The sequence below is a fragment of the Lissotriton vulgaris genome, chromosome 6 (assembly GCF_964263255.1).
Source record: "Lissotriton vulgaris chromosome 6, aLisVul1.2, whole genome shotgun sequence".
NCBI lineage: Eukaryota > Metazoa > Chordata > Amphibia > Caudata > Salamandridae > Lissotriton > Lissotriton vulgaris.
Window position 1 is genome coordinate 892,181,448 of NC_141694.1, and position 21,078 is coordinate 892,202,525.

A 21,078-nucleotide genomic window follows, 5' to 3' on the forward strand; every position below is an offset into this window, starting at 1 on the left:
CGGAACAGCAAGTGGTTGGAAGTGGCCCGAGCCCCAAGGGGGATCGAATTCCAAAGCTTCGGCGCCAGATGCCTAAAAGAGCGACCACCCGCTCCGCACCTACGGATCTTAGTCGTGCGTGCCAGTGACAGGTCGGCTGAACGAAGGGCGCGCGAGGGGACATAGAAGGAGCAGAGTCCCAGCAAGGTTTGAGGGGCGGTATTATACAGGATTTTATGCATTAGGCAGAGGCTTTTGAACTGGATACGTTGTTTAACGGGAAGCCAATGTAACCGATGGAGAATAGGGGAGGTGTGGCATCTTTTTGGCAGAGCGAATAGGATGCGCGCCGCGGCATTCTGAGCTCTCTGAAGTCTGTTTATCACCGTCAAGTTAGAACCTAGCATCAGGACATTGCAGTAGTCTAGATGGGATAAGACAAGGCCTGAATTATAGTCTGGCGGATGCAAGGCTCAAAGAATCCAAGGATAGGTTTAAGAGAACGCAGGCGACCATAGCAGGTGCCTGCCACTCTCTTAGCATGAGTTTCCATGGAGAGTGAGTTGTCCAACATCACACCCAGGTTTTTTACAGCCTCTTTGGGGACAGGAGATGGTCCCAGAGTAGAAGGCCACCAATGTGCATCCCATTTCTCGGTATCTTTACCTACAATGAGTATCTCCGTCTTGGAGGAATTTAGCTGGAGATAGTTCTGTGACAGCCAGTTCGATATAGCCAGGATATCTTCCTGGAACTTAATTTGGTCAGCCCCACTGTTCTTAGAAAAGGAAAAGATGAGTTGTGTATCGTCCGCGTATGATGTTAGTTTGATGTTACGATCCCTGGCCAGCATGGCCAGGGGGCGGACGTACACATTGAACAATGTGGGGCTGAGCGCAGAGCCCTGCGGGACTCCACAGTCCAGGGGATGTATGCTGGATGAGTACGGCGGGGCGTGCACTTGGAATGAGCGGTCAGATAAGAACGACGTGAACCATCCCAAGGCACTCTCCCTGACTCCGATCTCCCACAGAATACGTACCATTTCTTAATGTTGTTAATCATTCAGTGTCTTTTGGGCAGGACACTGTGACTTAGCTGCACGCAAAAGGAGTACATTGAGACAAACTGAATTTGAGACAGTACGAATAGGTGTGCATTCCACACCCCCCTGCATTGTTCATAGGGGTGTCCAAAGGACACCCTGTAGCACCCCTGAAATGCAAATTTACACAGGTGTTGCGCACACACATGTCCAAAGGACATGTGTGTGTGTAACATGCAACAGAGAAAAATGCACTAAAGTGCTTTTTTCTATTTTTTCGCAATTTACCACGAAGTCAGACTTCGTGGTAAATAGCGACCAAATAATGCGAATTCGCAATTTCAAATTGGTTAATGAATTGCATTTAAGGAATCTCTAATAGAGATTCCTTAAATCCAATTCCTCGCAAATATGCGATTTCGCAAATAGCGATTTTTGCATTTGGGATGATGAATCCCAAATGCAAAAATTGCACTCGCAAAGGGCCAGATTCTCAGAATCTGGCCCTTTGCGAGCGCAATTTAGCTTGATGAATCTACCTGTAAATCCTTTATAAAAAACTTAAGTGATAAGATCAGTTTTAATATAGATATTGAGTTCTGTAATACTAAAGAGAGATTAAAGATAATAGCCAGGACAACTTCCCCGAGAATTTCCCAGAAATATTTAACCTGGAACTTAGATCATGGAACAAACTGTTGGTTCTCCTTATTTCGCCTAAATCTCCTACCTCTAAACGATTTAACAGCACACTGGTTCCAGAACACGAAAAATGGGAAAAACTGTAATTTCTGTGATCTGAGCATTCAGAACCTGGATCATGTTTTGTTTGTTTGCCCAACACTCGTCTTAAGTCGTCTTCGCTGGCTTAGGCCGATGTTTTTGCGAAATGGTGTTAAGGATTTAGCTTCAGCTCATGACTTTCTCCTCAATTCTACATAGAAGCTGTATTTTTTTCTGCATATAATGCTGCTGTAACACAACTGATTTTTTCCAAGTTAACTCTTTGCTGAAATTGGATTTTTTAATTTTAATTGTATTTTTGCACATGATCCGGCTGCTTTCTAAATATTCTTTGCACAATTCAAGATATGCCCTGTTACCTTAATTTGTTGGCTGCTAATTATAAACTTTATTTCTTTAAATTGCTATATGTTGAACATTTTCGCTCTGAGCTGATTGTCATTAATGCGTTGTCACATATTTTTATTATATTTTATGTAATAATTGGTATGTATCCTTTTAAGTGGACCTCATTGTAGTTCCAAAACTTTAATAAATATTGAATTGAATTGAATTGGCCTACATTATCCTAGTGGCTGTGGATTAGGCACGGTGGTAAAAGTATCCAGAGTTCCTGAGTTTGAGAATCCATCCTTCGCTCAGGCTTGCTCCCTTAGGAGGATCTGCTGTTGCAGCAGCAGGGCAAGGGTCTACAACCGAGCCTTTCTAAACTCCGCCTTGATGCTTGGAGATTGAGTCATGAGAAAGGTCATACCATTGACCTGAAAGCAACACTCTTTAGTCTTCCCCAATTTTACTGTATGCTTGATTTTAGATCTTTTAAATGCGATAAAATCTGTCTCACTCTTTGACCCTGGTCCTCTTCATATTCTGCGCCAATGGTCTGACAGTATATCCCTACTTTGGTGGATTTCTTTAATCATTCCCCCACCTGTGGGCTAGTTTCCCTCGCAATGGATGCCTGCGGTGGTCAAACCCCTATTAAGCCTGGATTAGATCCTCTCTGCCAGAGCAATTACAGGCCTATCTACCTGCTACTTGGCCTCTCAAACTTCCTGGAGAAGCAGGTCAACAATAATCTCTCTGCCTTCCTGGAGTCCAACAGTTTTCTCCACCCCACACAAATGAGGTCGGACTACAGCACAGAAACAGCTTTTCTGGCTGTGGTCTAGGAACTCAGATCTCTGTTGGACAGAGGAGGCTCAGCAGCATTCATCCTTTTGGACCTGAATGCAGCCAGATCACTCCACACTTATCCATAGGATACCTGAAGCGGCGCCGGCACCCATGCTCTGACCTGGCTTTGTTCTTTTTTGATGGACAGAACCTTCCAGGTGCTTGATCACTCTTAGTACTCCACAACCTTCCCCAATGTTTTGGTGTGCTCCAGGGGTCTTCCTTCAGGCCCACTCTTTTTAACCTTTATGTGTATCCTCTGTCTGAAACTGTCCTTTCTTTTGGGTGGTCATTGGTTTCTTAGGCCGATGACACCCAGCTGGTGATTTTGAGTTTCCCAGACTCCAGTTACCTCAGTCTGGCCGCCTATCTTTAGGAGGTGGCCAAATGGATGGCCACTCCCAAACCGAAGCTCAATGAAGACAAGTCTAAGGTGATGATATTGGGCAATAATTTTAATAAAAAGATTGCACGTTTTGTGCCATTTTTCCTGCAGAGACTCACGAGCCCCATGGGGTGATAAAGAGCCCTGAAATGTGGCTAGATTCTAATCTTACTATTGATTTTCCAGGCAAAAAAAAGTACAAGCATCTGCTTTGGCGTCATTACACTGCTTAGAAAGATCTTAACCCTGCTCCCTTACCTAGCTAGATGATTAATTACCCAGGCCCTTATCATCCCCTGCCTCGACTATGGTAATGTCCTCAATCTTGGTTCACCTACCTATGTCACAGAGACTATAGATTACGCAGAACGCAGCTGCTCAAGCACCAATCTGTAAAAATGGCCTTAAAGGACCTCCACTGGCTCTCACACTCACAAACACGGTGGCAGGGTAAATAATGCTGCCCCAACTACCAGTGTTTGTCCAAAATAATAATCAAAGCAGTTTACAGTAATTCATAATACAGTTATTAACAATAAATGCCCACCTCTCAGAAACCAGCCACCATTAATGGTTTTAAGTATAATCTATACACACAAAAAGTGAAGAGCCATTATAGTAAAATACAACACTTTTAGCGTTCGATCCCAGAAGCACAGAAAAGAAACAATGACAAAAATATATGCTTGTTCTCTAGGTGCTGTGATGAATTATTTTATTCATTTGTTTTACACATAACAGCCATCGCGTTTCACCCTTGCGGGCTTCTTCAGGTCTATGATACGATCCGCTACATGCAAGGTATTGGCCCAGGTAAGTAGATGATATCTCCAGTGGATATTTGATTAAAAAGTCTGAATCAGAGTGCTCAGGAATACCCGCACAGAATGTAAGTCGGTTGATCAAGTGTACACGGTTCACACTGACTGCAGTATAGAACCAAGATGCGTAGTGTATCGCGCTGCGCCGCAGGCCTGTGCAGCAGCACATGAAGGAAATCTTATCCCGTCACTTCCAAAACTGCCCGGGCGATTTTGAGTCTGCAACAGTTCATTTTGGGTTTTGGAAGTAGAGAGTAAACCGTGGATTTATGAGATCTATTTTTACCTTTTTGTAGAGGGGGTGAAAGTGTCCACAATTTGAGCGATGCTTTACACAAGGGCTAGTTTTGTCTCTTACAAGTCTAAACTGGTGTCACAAGAGAGGTCTTATAGAGAATGATAGGTAGAGTTAACTACTCACTAGCCTTATGGGCAAAAGGATAGAGCGAATAGGCTAAGATGCCCAAATAAGCACACCTAGTGCTCTAAATGTAATGGAGCAGAAGGGCAGAGCTTCAGCGTGAATGACTTTATTGAGGAGTATGCAAAACAAGGGAAGAAAGAGAATCCACTACTAGGAAATGAGGATGAAATGAGATACTCTACTACGGGCAGTAATTCGAATAAACATAGTGTAGTGGTCAAGATAGTTTGAATTTTTGAGCCTTTTCTTTTAATTTACCATATTTACAAAACAAAATCTTAACCGTGTCTGCTTTTAGCTGCAGACCTACTCCTCTGAGCTATCAACACCTGTAAATCTGGGTGTCATTGTTGAATCTTGTGGCTGCCTGGAGGTAAAGACTGTTCCTATGTTGTGCCCTTGATGAAGATGCCTGTTGAAGTTCGTTGCACAGCTCACAGTTGTGAGCACATTATTCTGCCTGAAGCCTACTCTTGCCTAAGTACACTACATGAATGTGTCTGCAGAACTTGCCCTGAATGCAAAACAACTTCATACATGATTCATACTTTTTGAGTTGCCATACTGACCTAAGTGGTGTTTCTTCCCCCGCTTGTTGCACTGTGTACTGAAAGCGGAGTCCTGTTTTAAATGCCGCAGGAATATATTTTCTGTTCAGTGTTAAAAGATAAAAAACAAATTCAGATTTTCCTTCAATTTAAATGAACACTTCTTGATGTTTCTCTCTTTACCAGAAACAAGAAATGCTGGATCTCTTTGCCTCTATTTTGTACGAGTGTGTAACACGAGAAAATCCCGAAATGCTGCCGGCCTACATAGCAATTGATCAGGTGAGGCAGAATTTGTTTAAGAAAATCCAGCTCTGCAGATTGACTGGTCACCAGAGACCTTTGAAGATACAGCGTCAATGCGGTCTGTCAGAAGGAGGTGTCATGTGTTTGTATGATCAGTACTGACTAAAAAATAGGCAGCATCTCCTATTGCATTTAGTAAACAGATATGTGGAATTGTGGCACTTTTTATCTATTGCCCGCTTCTTGCTTACCCTCTTTTACTCTCACTTCCTCCTCCTCTGATTACCATCTTCTGTTCTCTCTCTGTCGAAACATTACCCCCATTATCAATTGCAGCCACCTAACACTCATTGCACTCTTGGCTCTACCACCCTCATCCTCAGATAGTCTCTGATTTCTCTTTTGCTTGTTCCAGAGTCTGTTTCTGGAGTGTTAGACCACTGTTTCTGCAAACTCAAGATGCACGCTCAACTGGCACATTTGTTGGCAGTGTAAACAAAGAAGTCAGTGGCCTAATCTTAACCTTAAGCAATGTTGATGCGCTGTGACTGGAAACATGGAAAATCCTGTTTTGAAATGGTCAATTTTAGTGCATCAGTCTGACCTCATTTACCAGCACAAAATTTACACAAACACCTAGAGCTAGGTTAATGTGCAGGATACACTGTTCGGAAAACTAAAACCCAGTGGAAAAGAACCCCATGTCAATAAAGCAACAACTTTCATAAGTAGATAAAAAATACGAAGGAACGTGCAGGTACATTTTCCAAGTCAAATACAAGTGTAATTTAACTTGTATCTATTGGTTCAATACCCATGGACCACAACAAAAAATATTGTTCATCCTTAGGTAATGACTTGGATGTCCTAGTCCTGGCCAACAAGAGGGATTCACTTCAGATTAGATTTATCATTATTACATCTCTATGCAATTTTGTGACTGTTTATTTTGTCTGTTCCAGGCTGTTAGAAGGATAGAAAGAAGAGCCACAACTGAGACCTTTGAACTGTGGCAAATCAAGCTGGTCTTAGAATTTTTCAACTCAAGAAGCCTACAAGAGAGGATGCATCAGAACTCTAGCCGGGCCCTTCTTATGAACTCCGAGCTTCTGCCGTTGATGAAGTGCACCATCGACAATGCTCTCGACCAGTGGCTGCAAGGTGATTATAGCCTCTCTGTATGGAACTGCCATATTGTAAACACATGATGCTAAGCTGCAATAGCATGTCATGCCAAGAGCATCTTTTAGAGTATTCCAATTTAACTCTCGCTCTCTTTCTTTGCCTGATATCCCTCAAGTGCTTTTTCCCCCCTCTCTCATAATCCTCTACTTCAGCTTTCTACTCTGACTTATACCGTTTCCCAATACAGTCACGCCTCTCCCATGCCCCTTCCGATTCCATGGTTACATTTCCAACTACTGCTTAGGTTGTTAAGATCTCTCGTTCCTCAACGCCTTTAGGTTCTACTCCTAAACTGGCTACCATTTTAACCTCTCCTGTGAGCTTGTTTCCATGACTTGCATCATGATGGGTGGTGACACCTCTATTAGTTCAACAACAACAGATGACTTAGCGTTTCGAGCTGATTATAGTTTTGGATTCAGAAACTTCACAAAACCCTACTTCAAAGTATACTCACAAATTATCACATCTAGAGAAACATTTCTCTCATACACTACTTCATGAACAAACTAAATATTAATTGTGTGGCCCTTTCAGCAGCATAGCTCAACAATGCCACATGTCCTCACATCCTTGAAAGATCTAAACCCTCAACAGATATTAAATCAGCAAAACTGGAGGAGACCTCACCTCCACATGCCACAGTTGCTGGTATTTCACCCCTCTACACGTTGCCCTAGGTATTTCCTTTAGTCCTTTAGAATGTTCATAGCCTGACGACTAATCCCAAAAATAAATCCTCTATTTCGTTTCGAGATTGCCTATCTCGGGCTGGGGGGTGGGGGTTGGTAATACTAACTTTCCCTCAAATTTCTAGCACTTCTCTAAGAGTCACAAGTTCAATCAACAGGGCTTTATTACTGGTGACTTTGCAATATGGGTGTATGACCTGCTGAATGCTTATGCATCCACTATTTTTAATTTCCTTAAGGCCTCCAACAGACTTTTGATCACTTTCTTTTAGTGCTCTCCCACTCCATTACTCCATCCATCTCCTTCATGTGCTCATGACTGTGATGAATTGGTTTTCTAATCCCTGTAACCAGTACTGTACAATCTAGAAGAAATTTGCCCTGTCTGCTTTCGGTGATGGTTTGGAAGCTCTCTACTTAACCCCAAACTTCTCACAACAATATTGATCACATAACTACCACTTTGCTAACGCTTACCGATCTTCACAGCACTTCCAAGCCCTCACGTGGTCCTATTTGTTGATTGTCAGCATCAGTGCTTCTCTGCGGAACGTTCATGTACAGGATTCAGCCGGTGTAGACAATAGACATCATTTATGAATCATAGGTGCCATCCCTAGCCTCCAAAGTACCCATGTTACAGCAAATAAGAGCAACCCACCAGCCAGTGGGAACCTGGGTCTATATATATTTTATAGTACAGTAGTGCACCTGGAGCACCTTAGAAGAATAGGACAATTTCGTAGTGAAATCTCTGTGCATAATACATGTATGTATATGTAATTGAGCCATGCAATTATTCTAATCGCAAATTTTAATGTATATGTCGATAGAAATTTTCAGCATTATCAATGTTTGCACAATAAAAAAGTGCATTGTGCCCTCAATGAAAAACAGAAGAAACCATAGAAAGGATGGAGTGAACACCTAGTGAGTGAAACAAACTTTGTTTATTTGAAGCACTCAACTACAGTCTGTTTGAAATTAAAGGTGTAGGTAGCCTGTGGCTTTATTAAATCTTCTCAATCTTTGACTGTGTGCTGTTGGTTGTTATTGGGGTTTTGACCTCTATTGCTGTTCTCTCAAGCAGTCCTCATGACAACACTCTCAACGCGTGGTCCTGTTCTCTTACATGTCACTGCCAGCTCACTACTGTTGAGCACCATTTGGATTATCCTTCACAAGCCACACAGTCTTCCTGTGTTGTGACACACCAGCACCTATTCTTTAATGATTACATGGGAATCCATCTGTTACAACATACAACTCCATGGTATGTTAAGGAACCACTTCCTGTTACATTGTATTGTTTTATACATTGGGCGTCTTATTAATGATTGTTTTGTCCCTTCCTGATTAGGCCACCCGCATTTACCCAGCATTACGTAAATCAACTATTTATTCAGCCATTGTTTCACTGGTTTGTTATCATAGATGAGGCTCTCTGGCTATTACGGCATACCGCTGTTATACATGCACTCTCCTCCAACACCATTACCCCTGACTGGTGTACAGTGCAGTTTCATAGGTTATCTCCATGGACCATGGATGTAAGCTAGTGTCCACTCGTATATCCTGAGGTATGTATGCTTTCTAATCTTTCCCAGCCAAATAGTCTATCCTTAATACTGACCAGCAATGATGGTTATTATCAGTAATACTGACTACTAATAGTTATTATATTTCACCATATAGATGTTCCTTATACCGAGCTTCCCTGATGAGACCTCTGTACTTCAAAAGGGATTGAAACGTCATCAACAACCAGCTGCACACAAACTCAGTGATTGAGAAGAGCTTAGTTAAGCTATAGGCTCATCTACTCCTTCCTCTTAAAGTAGACTGTAGTTGTGTGCTTCAAGTAAATGCACAGCGTGTTTCACTCACTGCGTGTTCGCTCCTCCCTTTCTGTGGTTTCTTCTTTTTTCTCTGGGGCACCATACACTTTCCTATTGTGTGAACATTGATACACTAGAAATTGTCATTCTGACATATGCATTAAAAATGTTTGAAATAATTTCATGACTTGATTAATTATGAATACATCTACTGTGCGAAGCGATTTTACTGCTAAATTATCGTATTATTCTGGAAGAGCTTCAGATGTGGCAAAGCAGTGCCAAAAATAGAACATGAACATTGTTCTGATAAGCACAGCTTACATTCTGCAATGTGAGATTAAACTTTTAGTTAAAAATAAACACATTAAGTGCAATGTGCACTTGGTACAATGCAAATAAAAAATGGAACAAATCAAATAAATTCAATTTGTTGCCATGTTTGATAAAAAACATTCTTTAACGGAACAGGCATCTCTTTCCTACCTACGTGTGATGAATCTTTAGAAGTGATCATCAATCAGAATGTATTAACACTGCTAAAGCATAAAGCAACCCAATAACATAGTTCATATGCAATATCTGGTCCATATAAATCAAACTGAAACCTGACCGCTATTCTTTTTTTAAATTTTTTTATCTCCTCTTTATCTCCTTGGGATTTGGCAACACATTTTCTCTTTGAAGTATACACTAGGCTTTAGTGATGTCAATTTTGGTATTAGGATGACTGTCTTGTGGCTTCACCTCCTGCATTTCAGGTCACATGATTTCACTACCTGTGATGTCATAGAAGACAAAGGGTGATTGATGTCACTTATGCAACCCCTGGCATTATGGCCAATCGACGTCCATGGAATGGATCTTTTTTTCCAGGATCTGCTGTTAGAAAGTGAGCTTCTAAATATAGGCATTGATGGAAATGTGCAAATAGAGGCAACGGTGGAAATGCAAATATCTTTAGTCCCATTAAACCAATTTCATAAACCTGACAAAAAGAGAACATTTCACATATACAATTAAAAAGAACTCTCTCAAGCGTTTTCTCCAAGCCTGTAGAACTCGTAAACTGGGCAATCTTTATAACAAGTACAGCTTGTTGTATCTTTTATTTGTGTCATGGACTGTCATTGGCTACTGGGCTGAAAGTGATGTGGGTACTCTTGTTACGACACCAATCCCATTTGTACTCACATTGGACATCCAGGGGTCCAATGTGCTAAGCACTTTTAGATTCACCAACCCTGTGATCTGCAAAATCAAAAGGTTTGTGAGTGCAAAAATGGTATGTGAAAAGTACTAAGCCCATTTTGAGAGATGGTAATTTTTTTCTGACCCGCAAATGGGATTTGCAATCCATTCTGAATTTCATTCAGAAGGGGCCATGAAAGGGACGTCCCCTCCTAATTGTGAGCCCAAAGCTATCTATAAATGGATTAAGACCACAATTGCAGTCGCAAATCATTGATGGGTTACTAACACAACAATTGACGTGGTAACTGATTCGCATAGGATGAGAACAGTGGTCCAGGAGATGTCAATTTTTTAAGGTGTTACTTTGTTTGGTGCAAGGTTGAAAAGCAGTTAGTTCCAACTTCCTGTAATTATTTTGTTAAAATAGAAATTTATTTGTTCTGCTAAATATTTTTTGGTGCAAGTGTATCATAAGAACTCAAAGTTCCAGTAAATGAACATAAAGTAGTTATTTTGCTGTTTCTTGGGTTTCTTCCTGTAGCTGGAGGTGACGTATCCGTGCACTCCTACTTGAGTGGTCAGCCTGCTGACGAACCCAGTTTGAATATGCTGGCATGCTTCCTGGTTTACCATTCTGTCCCTACTGCCCGAAAGCTGTCTGCAGGGAACCTAGAAGGTAATGTTATAATTGATTGATGTGCCCCTGTCATTTCTATTGCCATGTTCTCTCTTCTGCTGTCTTCGTTTTTACAACCAGTCACTACCTACATTTCCTTTGGACATGGTAGGGCGGTCAGACTTTCCTGTGAGACTCTGTACTAAAAATACCCACATTACTTTGTGGCCAGGCATTATGATGAGAAGGGACAGAGCTCACTGGACACTTTACGCCTTGCAGGAAAAATCTGCTTAAAAGTTATTCTTTTTTAATTGTGTGGCAAGTTTAAAGAGCAACCACAGTGCAATCTAATCCGTGTGTTGCAAATGAAAGAACAGCTTGCTCAAAAATGTATTTGAAGCGTGGAAATCCTTTAGGAACTTTGCAACTGGTTTCAGACTGTAAGTCCCTTACTCTGTTACAAATGTTGCACGGAAACACTGACTTTTGCGCTCTCTTGCTCTCTCTCTTTATCTTGATATCCTTCCCTTGCTATCCCTCCCTCTCCGACACTCCCTCTCCCATTTGTAACAAATGCACACTGATTTCTTACCACTAGCTACCTGTTTTCACTATCCAGTTAGTGGTAACTGGCATTTAACATATGCTTTATCCTACCAAAATCAAGCATCAATCAAAGCTAACAGGTAATGCGTATGAATAAAAGTGTTTATTCATTTATTGGTGTGCTTTTGGTTGCACTGGTGGGTGAATTTTAGAACGAGTCCATGGTTGGAAGAATCGGCGTGTGTGACTGAGTATCTGGTTGAACGGGTAAGTGTACGTGCGATGCATAAGTTAAGAGTGCATAGTTTGATGAATGAGTGGTGGGTGAAAGGGCAAATTGACGTGAGTTCATGGGTGGAAGTATGAAAATGATTTGTTGAGAAGGGGAGAATATGGCTTGCCATCAGTTGAGTAAGATGCAAGGGGATTCTGTTCCTTAAACTACCTAGTATACTGCAGTCGACAGTTTGTCTTGCATACAACTGGTAATTTATGTGAGTGGATTAATCATCTTAATAATGGAGGCCAGGATTAGTGGGGGATCAAGGGTCATCCAGTGAGAATAGCCGGTTCAGACTCTTCCAATGTGATCTCAGAGAATTCACATAAGTTATTAGTGTCTGTCCTCTTATTAACTATTGGTCTTCTCTCCATGCTATAGGTTCGCTTTGAAATTGGAAACAATTTTGTCCTAAAAAATAGAGAGTTCCATAGCGGAAGTTGCAATTGGCACTCTATTATACAGTACTTCACTCTACGCCACTCCACTTTACTTCACTCCTTTCTCTGCAACTCCATTCTATGCCACACTACGCTATTCTACTCTGTGCCACTCCACTGTATGATAAAACACGTCATCCACTGAACTCCACTCCACTCTTTAACACTCCACTCTGCGAAACGCCACTCCACCCTACTGTAGTTTACAACCCGCCACTACGTTCTATGCCACTCACACTGTGACACACCACTCAACGACACTCTACTCCACTTCATTCTGATACTCAACTCCCCTGAATGACCCTTGACTCTATGGCACTCCACTCTATGCTACACCGCGTTACTCCACTCTACTCCTCTCGCCTCCTCTCCACCCTATGCCATTCCATTGTACAACACTACTCCACTCTATGCCACTCTACTCCCTTCCACTTTATGGCACTCTACTCTACAGCACTCCACTCTACGATACACTGTGCCACTCCATGTCACTCCACAACACTTCATGACACCCTGCGACACTCCACAACTCTCTACTGCATGCCACTCTGTCCCTCTGCTCCACTCTACGTCACAGGGCTCCACTCTGTGACTACGATTAACAACACTCTACACCATTCCACTTATGACATGACTCTCCATGGCACTCTTCTCTATGCCACTAACTTTTAGCCATGCTGAACAGCAGCCACACTGGTGTACAACCTATCTAAAACACATTGGCAAGACCAATAGTTCTCACATAGGCAAGTCCTATTATCTTTGCCAATGCTTATTGTAGTGTTAGTTGGTGAGACTAAGGCTGTCATTACAAGTGGCCCAGTTTTATGTGCAATAATTATTGAGCATGATAAAACAGGCATTGGTATGTGCTCACTTTATTGTATAGTCAAAACAATAAGAGAGAAAGGGCTGAAAAGATCGCTCTTAGGACCCTTGGATAAACTATTTCAAACAACTAAAGAGCGACAGGAATACAGTAAAACCAAAAGACCAATCCCTTATAACCCACATTCAGTTTTGATGAAGGGGAAAAAAGGAAAAGGAAAAATGGAGAACAGAGACAGTTAGTGTGAAGAACTGTGAGTTGGAAAATGAACCCTCATACACCAAACAAGTAGGTGACCGATTTCATCATTGTTTTTTTTTTCTCAAAGGGCCTATGAATTAATGCCCGAAAGATACTTTCAAACTCCGGAAACTCCTGTGTAGAATCTCCTTAAATTTGCTAAGGGTCTTCAATCTAAAACAGAAAAAATCATTCCAACAAAGCATATTAGAACATTGGAATGTTGGGAGTTCCATTGAAAACAATGGAGTGCTCTGGGCTTATAATGGCTGGTATAAACTAAGGAAAAAACAGGTCTATCATAGCACTCTCACATTTGTTAAGTATTTCAGACAATAATTATTGTCATTCACAAATTCTAAAGTTGAATAGAAACAAATTGTTATCAATAATAAAGCTTCAATGTAAAGAAGATTTCAGTTGTAGAAAGTAGATTTCCAAAATACGGATCCAAACAAGATGTTAAGCTTCAAGTTCTTTATTTAATACACATTAAAAGTTATTCCAGCTCACACCGCCGACATGTTTCGTCTCATCGAGACTTTTTCAAGGCAATAGATGTTATGATGAGATGTGTGTGTGTATAACACGGATCTTATTTTCAGGTATCAGTATGGATGAGGTCAACAGTAGTACACTCAATATAAGTCCAGTTGGAATTTTCAGGGGTGAATAATCCTTGCAGTCCTGGTTACTCAACCCAATGTAACAATAAGGAATGGGTGGTGATCCAATGTCGCAGTCCAAGATTTAGGTAGTATTCCTATGAATTTAGTAGGTTCTTTAGTCTTGCTGCGTGGAGATTAGTTCATAGCTTCATAATTAGTATAGGGACCATGATAAGTCTCTTCTTCGAAGTATCTTCTCGGGGAAACCTCCACTGCTCACAGTTGACAAATGTGAGAGTGCTATGATAGACCTGTTTTTTCCTTAGTTTGTACATTAGCAATCTTTGCTAGTTTGACACCCCTGTTGGTGGGTGTATAACAGGACAACATTGCACCTTACTTAAATATATTTATATATATTGACATCACACGTAGATATGCTTTGAGAGCTGTATTACCTGTATGTGTGGACGTTTTCTCCTTGAGAAACACTACCACCAAATACCCTCTCATAACAATGGCTGGTATAAGCCTGGAGCTCCAACATTCCAATGGTTCTTTGTTCATAGCTCTGGCTATGAATAAAGGCTTCAGGGAGCCTGAGGGGATTCCAATCCCCTCCCGCTTCCAAAAGGCTTTGTTTTTTTTGTTAGAACATTCTGTCCTCTAGTGGCAGATTTCTTCTAATAGCCTTATAGCCCTTCGTAGATGGGCTATAACGCTATTAAAGTCCCTCTCCCTTGTTAAAGGCCCTCGCCTTCGGCTCGAGGCCTTTAACGCTGGAGAGGGCCTTTAATAGCCGGTATAGCCCTCTACTGTGGGCTATAAGGCTATATTATCACCGTTGGCAAGTATTAAACATAAGCAGCAGTTCATTAAACGCCCAAACTTGTGAATGTATTGTCAACCGTATTAACAAACACCCAATAATTGAATGTTCATACAATGGTTATTCAAAAAGACATATAGTTCTCCATATTGTATCAACTACTGAAAACAAAATACACATGCTCCAATCTGTATCATCACAAAATTCCATGCCTAAGTGGATCATTATGAAAATCCATGCCTGAGAGGACGTCCAGCATTTAACCAACAGTGTTTGGTTGTAGACTGCAAGGAATTGTGAACGTTAAAAATATGTCAAAATGTTTATTCGTATTGACGCTCACTCCCATGAATTGCGAAGGGCTCGAAATGTTACTCTTTAGTAATTGAACCGTCAACCAATTAAGTGTACGGTAACCAGAAAATTAAATAAACAAGTGCCAAAAACCATACCATACTCCATGCAAGAACAATAAAGTTAAAATTGAAAAAAATTGAACAGAGCCACTCACATTCTCTAAAGATTGTATAAGCAACTTGGGCTCGTGGCAGGGACAACCTTCACGCCCAGAGTTACTGTAAAACAAGAGAGAATTTCAGGGAAAGTGGCATAAAGTAATATAGTTTTTTGAAAAAAGAGCGTTAATCTACTTATTTTCATCCCAGATATCAGTAATATACCTGGGAGAAACACATCCAAGAATGTAAAACGCTGTGATAAACACTTACTTCAGTCCGGACGACTACCCGCTTGAAACCTAAGCGTTCACATCCACGGCCCGAATGGAGCTGAGGTGGAGTAACGCTGAGTGTTATCAGACGTAACGTCGTTCGTCACATGACGGAAGCCTCCTTCAGTTTCTTAAAGGGCCCGTAGTTTTTATCGTATCAGCCCTTTGTTAAAAGCAATGGCCCAAAACGAAACATAATATGTTTATTGAGGACACTTAGAGGGACTTTATCAGATCGGCCAAATGCTCCATTATAAAAACAGTTTTAATTAGGCACGAGTGTTACATGGCTATTAAGGATATTGTGTCCGCTTATTTTTTTGAGTAAAGAAACTTTATTGACAACCCTCCCTCTCTCTATAGATAACTACATAAATGCTGAGCAAGGCAAAGCACTGCCATGCACTCTGATAATATCAGCACTCGTTAGATCAGCGCTGGTTAGAAAGCAAAGGAGTCCGCTAATATATATAAATAAATATAGAGACACACCCACCCATCACCCAGAAATGGAGATGCGGGGGGTTGGTTATAAAAGTAATTCTTGGCAAAATAAGCCTATATGCCACACACAGCAGTTGGCATGGCAGCATTCAGGTAACCCAAAAATCAGATGAAATGTCTCTAAAGTTTCACTGAAAAGGTTGTGCGACCCAGAGGACAGGATATTAAATACGGCTTCTCAGCATCTTAAAACTGAACCCCAAGGAATACCATAATTAAGACCGGAAATATGGGTGGAAAGGCGGTAAATCCACCGCTGTTCCTTCTCAAATAGACTGGCTTCTGTACCCTGTCTCAGCTGTTCAATGATGGTCCATTTGATATCGTTGGGAGTATGGTTAGCTTGTAAAAAGAGTCCAGTCAGTTTTGTGGTATTTTTGCGAGACCTAATATTACTGCGATGTTCGCAGATGTGCTGCTTTACTTTCCTGGTCGTCATGCCCACGTATTTCAAACCGCATGGGCAAATTATCAAATAAACTACATTACTAGAATTGCAGTTTGTATGATTTCTCTGTTGCCAGAGTTTGCCAGGCTCGAGGTCCAGTGTCTTGGTACTAGTTGTGAGGTGGCAAACACTACATCCTCCACAAGGGAAGTGGCCAATCACTGGCTGTAAGCCCCATGCTCTCAGAACGTTTTGATGTGTATCTTTATTTACTTCTTTTGGACGGGTATGCACGAGGGCATCTCCGAGACTTCTTTCTCGCTTGTATGAAAACAGGGGTTTCTGCCAATCATGCCTATTACTCGACAGTATCTTCCAATGTTTGCTTATACAACGACTCACAGCATTGGAGATATTGCTGTAAGTGGTCACGCAAGTCAAAGGGGCACTAGCTTCAGGATTCTTCGGGTACTCTTTCAAAAGCGCTTCTCTGTGTTGGTTTTTGCTCTTTGTAACTCTTATTTAAGATGTTACTGGGATAGCCTCTTCTCTGTAATTTCATCGTCAGACCCTCTGATTGTGTTTTAAAGTCAGACAGCTGCTTACAATTCCTGCGTATACGCAAATATTGGCCGAAGGGAAGGTTTTCCCTAAGGGAGCGCGGGTGGAAGCTTGACAAAAAGGAGAAGGTTATTTTTGCTGGTCGGTTTGTAGTATGTTTTTGTTCGCAAGTGATCACCCTGGTTATAGTCACATCTAGAAAAACGATTGAGTCTGTAGAATACTCATGGGTGAACATTAAATGGGGGTCACATGTATTCACCCAGTCAAAAAAGGCCAAAAGGCTATCTTCTGAACCCTTCCAAATAAGCAGCACATCGTCAATGTACCTTTGCCAAAGAATAACATTGGATGTGTAAGGGTTGGACGCCCCAAGGATATGGGTACTCTCAAAGTTGTAAACGTACAGCCCGCAATACTTGGGGCGAATGTGCTGCCCATAGATGTACCAGTCTTTTGAAGAAAGATCTGGCCTTGATACTCAAAATAATTCTGTTTTAGTGCCAAGGTGGCGCAGTCGATGACAAAGGTCCGGTAGGTGGTGTAATCCCAAGGCGATCTTTCCAGGACATCAGCTAGTACTTTGATGGTAGCATCCTGCGGAATGCAGGTGTACAAGCTTTCTATGTCTAATGTGACAAGGAATCAAGGTTCGTCCGGTATTTCCACTGTGAGGAGCAAACCTAGAAGGCTCTTAGTGTCCTTAATATAAGTACACGTGGCTTGTACCAATGGTTTTAGGAAAAAATCGCAATACTTGGACAGCAGTTCCAAAAGGGAACCAATCCCCGAAACTATGGAGCGCCCAGGTGGTGGATGGCGATTTTTATGCATTTTTGGTAAGGTATAAAAATATGGAATTTTACCTTCCGAGATAGCCAGGAAATCAGCTTCTTGCTTGCTTATCAGCCCATCGTTTTCTGCTGTCGTGGCTAGTTCTAGAATCTCATCCTTCAGGGACTGCGAAGGATCTTCTCTAAGGATCACGTAGTTGGTACTATTATCAAGAAGTCTCCTACATTCCAGATCATAAGCTGAGGCATCCTGAATGACAATACCTCCCCCCTTGTCCGCACTTTTGATAACTATTTCTGTCTTATTTCGAAGCGATTGAACGGCTTTGTATTCTTCTGCTGTCAGATTTTTATAGGGAGTTGGTTCTTCTAATGCCTCTACTTCATTATATACTGCCTGTTCAAACGCAATTATTTCAGGTGGTACCATATGCGGGGGGTGTAAAAGTCGACTTTAATCTTAGGCCTGTGTCGCTACTCACAGCCTGAGTACTGTCCTGAGATTGATGTTCAAAAAAACTCTTTAGTCTGAGCTTGCAGAAAAAATCCATCAGTTCGCAATTCAATTTGAACCGGTCAAGGTGGGGTGTAGGTATAAACCCCAAACCTTTTTCCAGAATGGAAGTCTCCGCTGGACTTAGGGGTACTGATGATAAATTAGTGATCAAACTCTCTGATTGCTGGGGCCTGCCCTCTGTTCTAGGGTTTTGCTCCTAGTATTGTTCCCTACTGACTCCGTTGGATCCCAATTCACCTGGTTGGCCCCTCTCTTCCTGCCCCTGCCCCTCCAGCCTCTCCCTAAAAAATGCTGTGGATACATGTTGCCATGGAACTGTGGGGGTGGTGCAAAAGGTGGATTCCATCCCACCATAGGAGGGAAAGGGGGCTGTTGATAAGCATTGGGGTGGAAACCCCCTTGTTGTCGATATGGGTACCAGGGTTGGATGTTCTGGTTTCTTCTGCCCCTACCTCTCTGCTTCTTCCCTATACTACCAGTACTAGACCCACTCCAATTTGCATCTTCTGATGTATCTGAGTTATAGTCTGTTCGATTGGGTGGAGTATAGTCTGGACTCGCATATGGGTAAACTTTAACATAGGACCATCTCTTTAAGTCTTTTTGGAACTTTTGGACCTTAGATTGCGCTAGAGAGTCCTTGTACTCATTGAGCTCTCTATTAAACTCCTCCAGTTTCTTTTTATAGCTGGTTATGGTTGTTTTGATGTGATTTTCTGCGGCTTGGATCTCTATTAGTAAAGCTTCTGAGAGGCGAAGAGCTGTTTTTATAATCAATATTGCCCAGTCTCGAGTGCAATGCCAGGCGATCTGCGCCCACTCTTTTCTGAACACAATGTCGTCCAAGACAATTCGTGGTGCATTCGTCACTAGCAAGCTTTAGGTGCCATGTTATCCATTAAATATTCCTTGAGCATGGTGCCATGCAAAATGGCACGTATGCGACTTCTTTTTTGTTCTCCCAATTTATCCCACTCAGAGGTTTGTGAGATTGCTTGGGGGACCAAAGGGTCAGAAAAGAGAGACGGATCATTTAAAATGATGTCAGCCTCCTCCCTAGAGTAGGAGAGGCCTTGATCTTCCATGGCAACGGTACAGGTATGGCACTTGAAAACCACTAAAAAAACTCTTGCAGCTGTGCGCTGCCAAACATAGTCAAAACAATAAAAGAGAAAGGGCTGAAAAGATCGCTCATAGGCCCCTTGGATAAACTATTTCAAACAACTAAAGAGCGACAGGAATTCAGAAAAAACCAAAAGACCAATCCCTTATAACCCACATTCAGTTTTGATGAAGGGGAAAAAAGGGAAAGGAAAAATGGAGAACAGAGACAGTTAGTGTGAAGAACTGTGAGTTGAAAAATGAACCCTCATTCACCAAAGGTGACCAATTTCATCATCGGGTTCTTTTTCTCAAAGGGCCTATGAATTAATGCCCGAAAGTGATAGTGTGATTTAAAAGAAGACACAGCAGTTCTCTAGACCAATTTTAATACAGGGATAGCCGTCCATTATTAAAACATAAGTGAAAAAACGGACACCAGATGGATGAGTCCATTTGAACCATAGTGTCCTATCTAAACAAACGTGGTTCACATATTTCTGCTATAATGAGCACCTTCCACTCAGCATTCATCAGGACCAAAAACTATCCCACTCTGGTATACGCACCCTAAAGCGTACCCAGACTGTGGCGATAGACAAATACTTTCAAACTCACGGAACTCCCGTGTAAAATCTCCTTAAATTTGCGAAGGGTCTTCAATTTGAAACAGAAAAAATCATTCCAACAAAGCATATTATCACCGTTGGCAAGAATTAAGCATAAGCAGCAGTTCATTAAACGCCCAAACTTGTGAATGTATTGTCAACAGTATTAACAAACACCCAATAATTTATTGTATTGTATTGTATGCCATATTAAATCACTTATTACAAGTTTCCCCCCCAAAACATTCAAACTTGGTGCTTACTGCCTCAAAATGTACACGTTTACGGATTTACAAGTCTTTTTCCATAAATTAATATCACCATGTTTCGCCTGCAAAATTTATATAGTGGATGCAATTTCTTTTGCACCAGTATGAACCGGGTGCGATAGGACCTGATTTATCAAACTTTTTATATTCTTTGTCTGTGGGTATGCATCATCAGTACACCATAATCGCTATTTGTGCGGTAACAGAAGTTACAGCACATATCAGAAGTTATTAGTTCACTTGTAATCAGGGCCTTAATAACTCTTTGTTGGTCTTTATCCCGTAACACAAGGAGTCTGCTCAGATGATTGTTTCCATCATATACTTGATCATCATTTTACCAAACGTTGTTGTGAATCCATTCCTGTTATTTCTTTCCCCTCTGTTTCATAGGCATTGAAACTTTCTCTGAACTGCTCTTGAAATTTAAAGAGATGAAGATGCCAGTCCGAGCATTATTGCGCCTTGCGCCTCTGCTTCTTAGCAATCCACAGGCCATGGTGCTTTAAGGATTCCATCTTTGAAGGAACTATGATACAGCAAGAGATGCAACCTCAATCTATTTTGCTAAACCTATGACATGTAGTAGAGGAGGCTGTTAAATGAAATTAACTTTTTGATGTAATGGTCAGATGTCTTACAGTGTAAGCTTGAAGATGGTCTTTACTTGCTGCAATTATTTGCATATTTCATGTATGATGACATAAGAGTAAGAAATACAACTGTGAAAAAAATCATAAATAAAAGCTTTTACTTTTGTACATAAAACTTGCTGGACAAACGGTTGTCATTATGCAACACACATAATGTTGAAATAATTGTTAAGGAACTACGTTTCCTCAGAACCATTTTTCCACATCCCCAACCCATGTACTGCAACTGCTATTTAAATAGATTTGATGCTCTTAAGAAATATATTGGGGGAAAGTAATTTGACT

The 21,078-nt window shown here is 41.4% G+C and overlaps 1 protein-coding gene across 1 annotated transcript in view; it reads left to right on the plus strand.

Annotated features, from left to right (window-relative positions):
* ANAPC1 (anaphase promoting complex subunit 1) overlaps window positions 1–20,908 on the plus strand; it is a 763,513-nt gene extending 742,605 nt beyond the window's left edge. Inside the window, exons 44-47 of the mRNA XM_086926883.1 lie at window positions 5,309–5,404; window positions 6,331–6,529; window positions 10,819–10,953; window positions 20,534–20,908. Of these exons, the coding sequence (XP_086783009.1) occupies window positions 5,309–5,404; window positions 6,331–6,529; window positions 10,819–10,953; window positions 20,534–20,649 (546 nt within the window). The 3' untranslated portion in view covers window positions 20,650–20,908. The remainder of the gene's footprint in view (window positions 1–5,308; window positions 5,405–6,330; window positions 6,530–10,818; window positions 10,954–20,533) is intronic.
* Window positions 20,909–21,078: the final 170 nt, after the last annotated feature.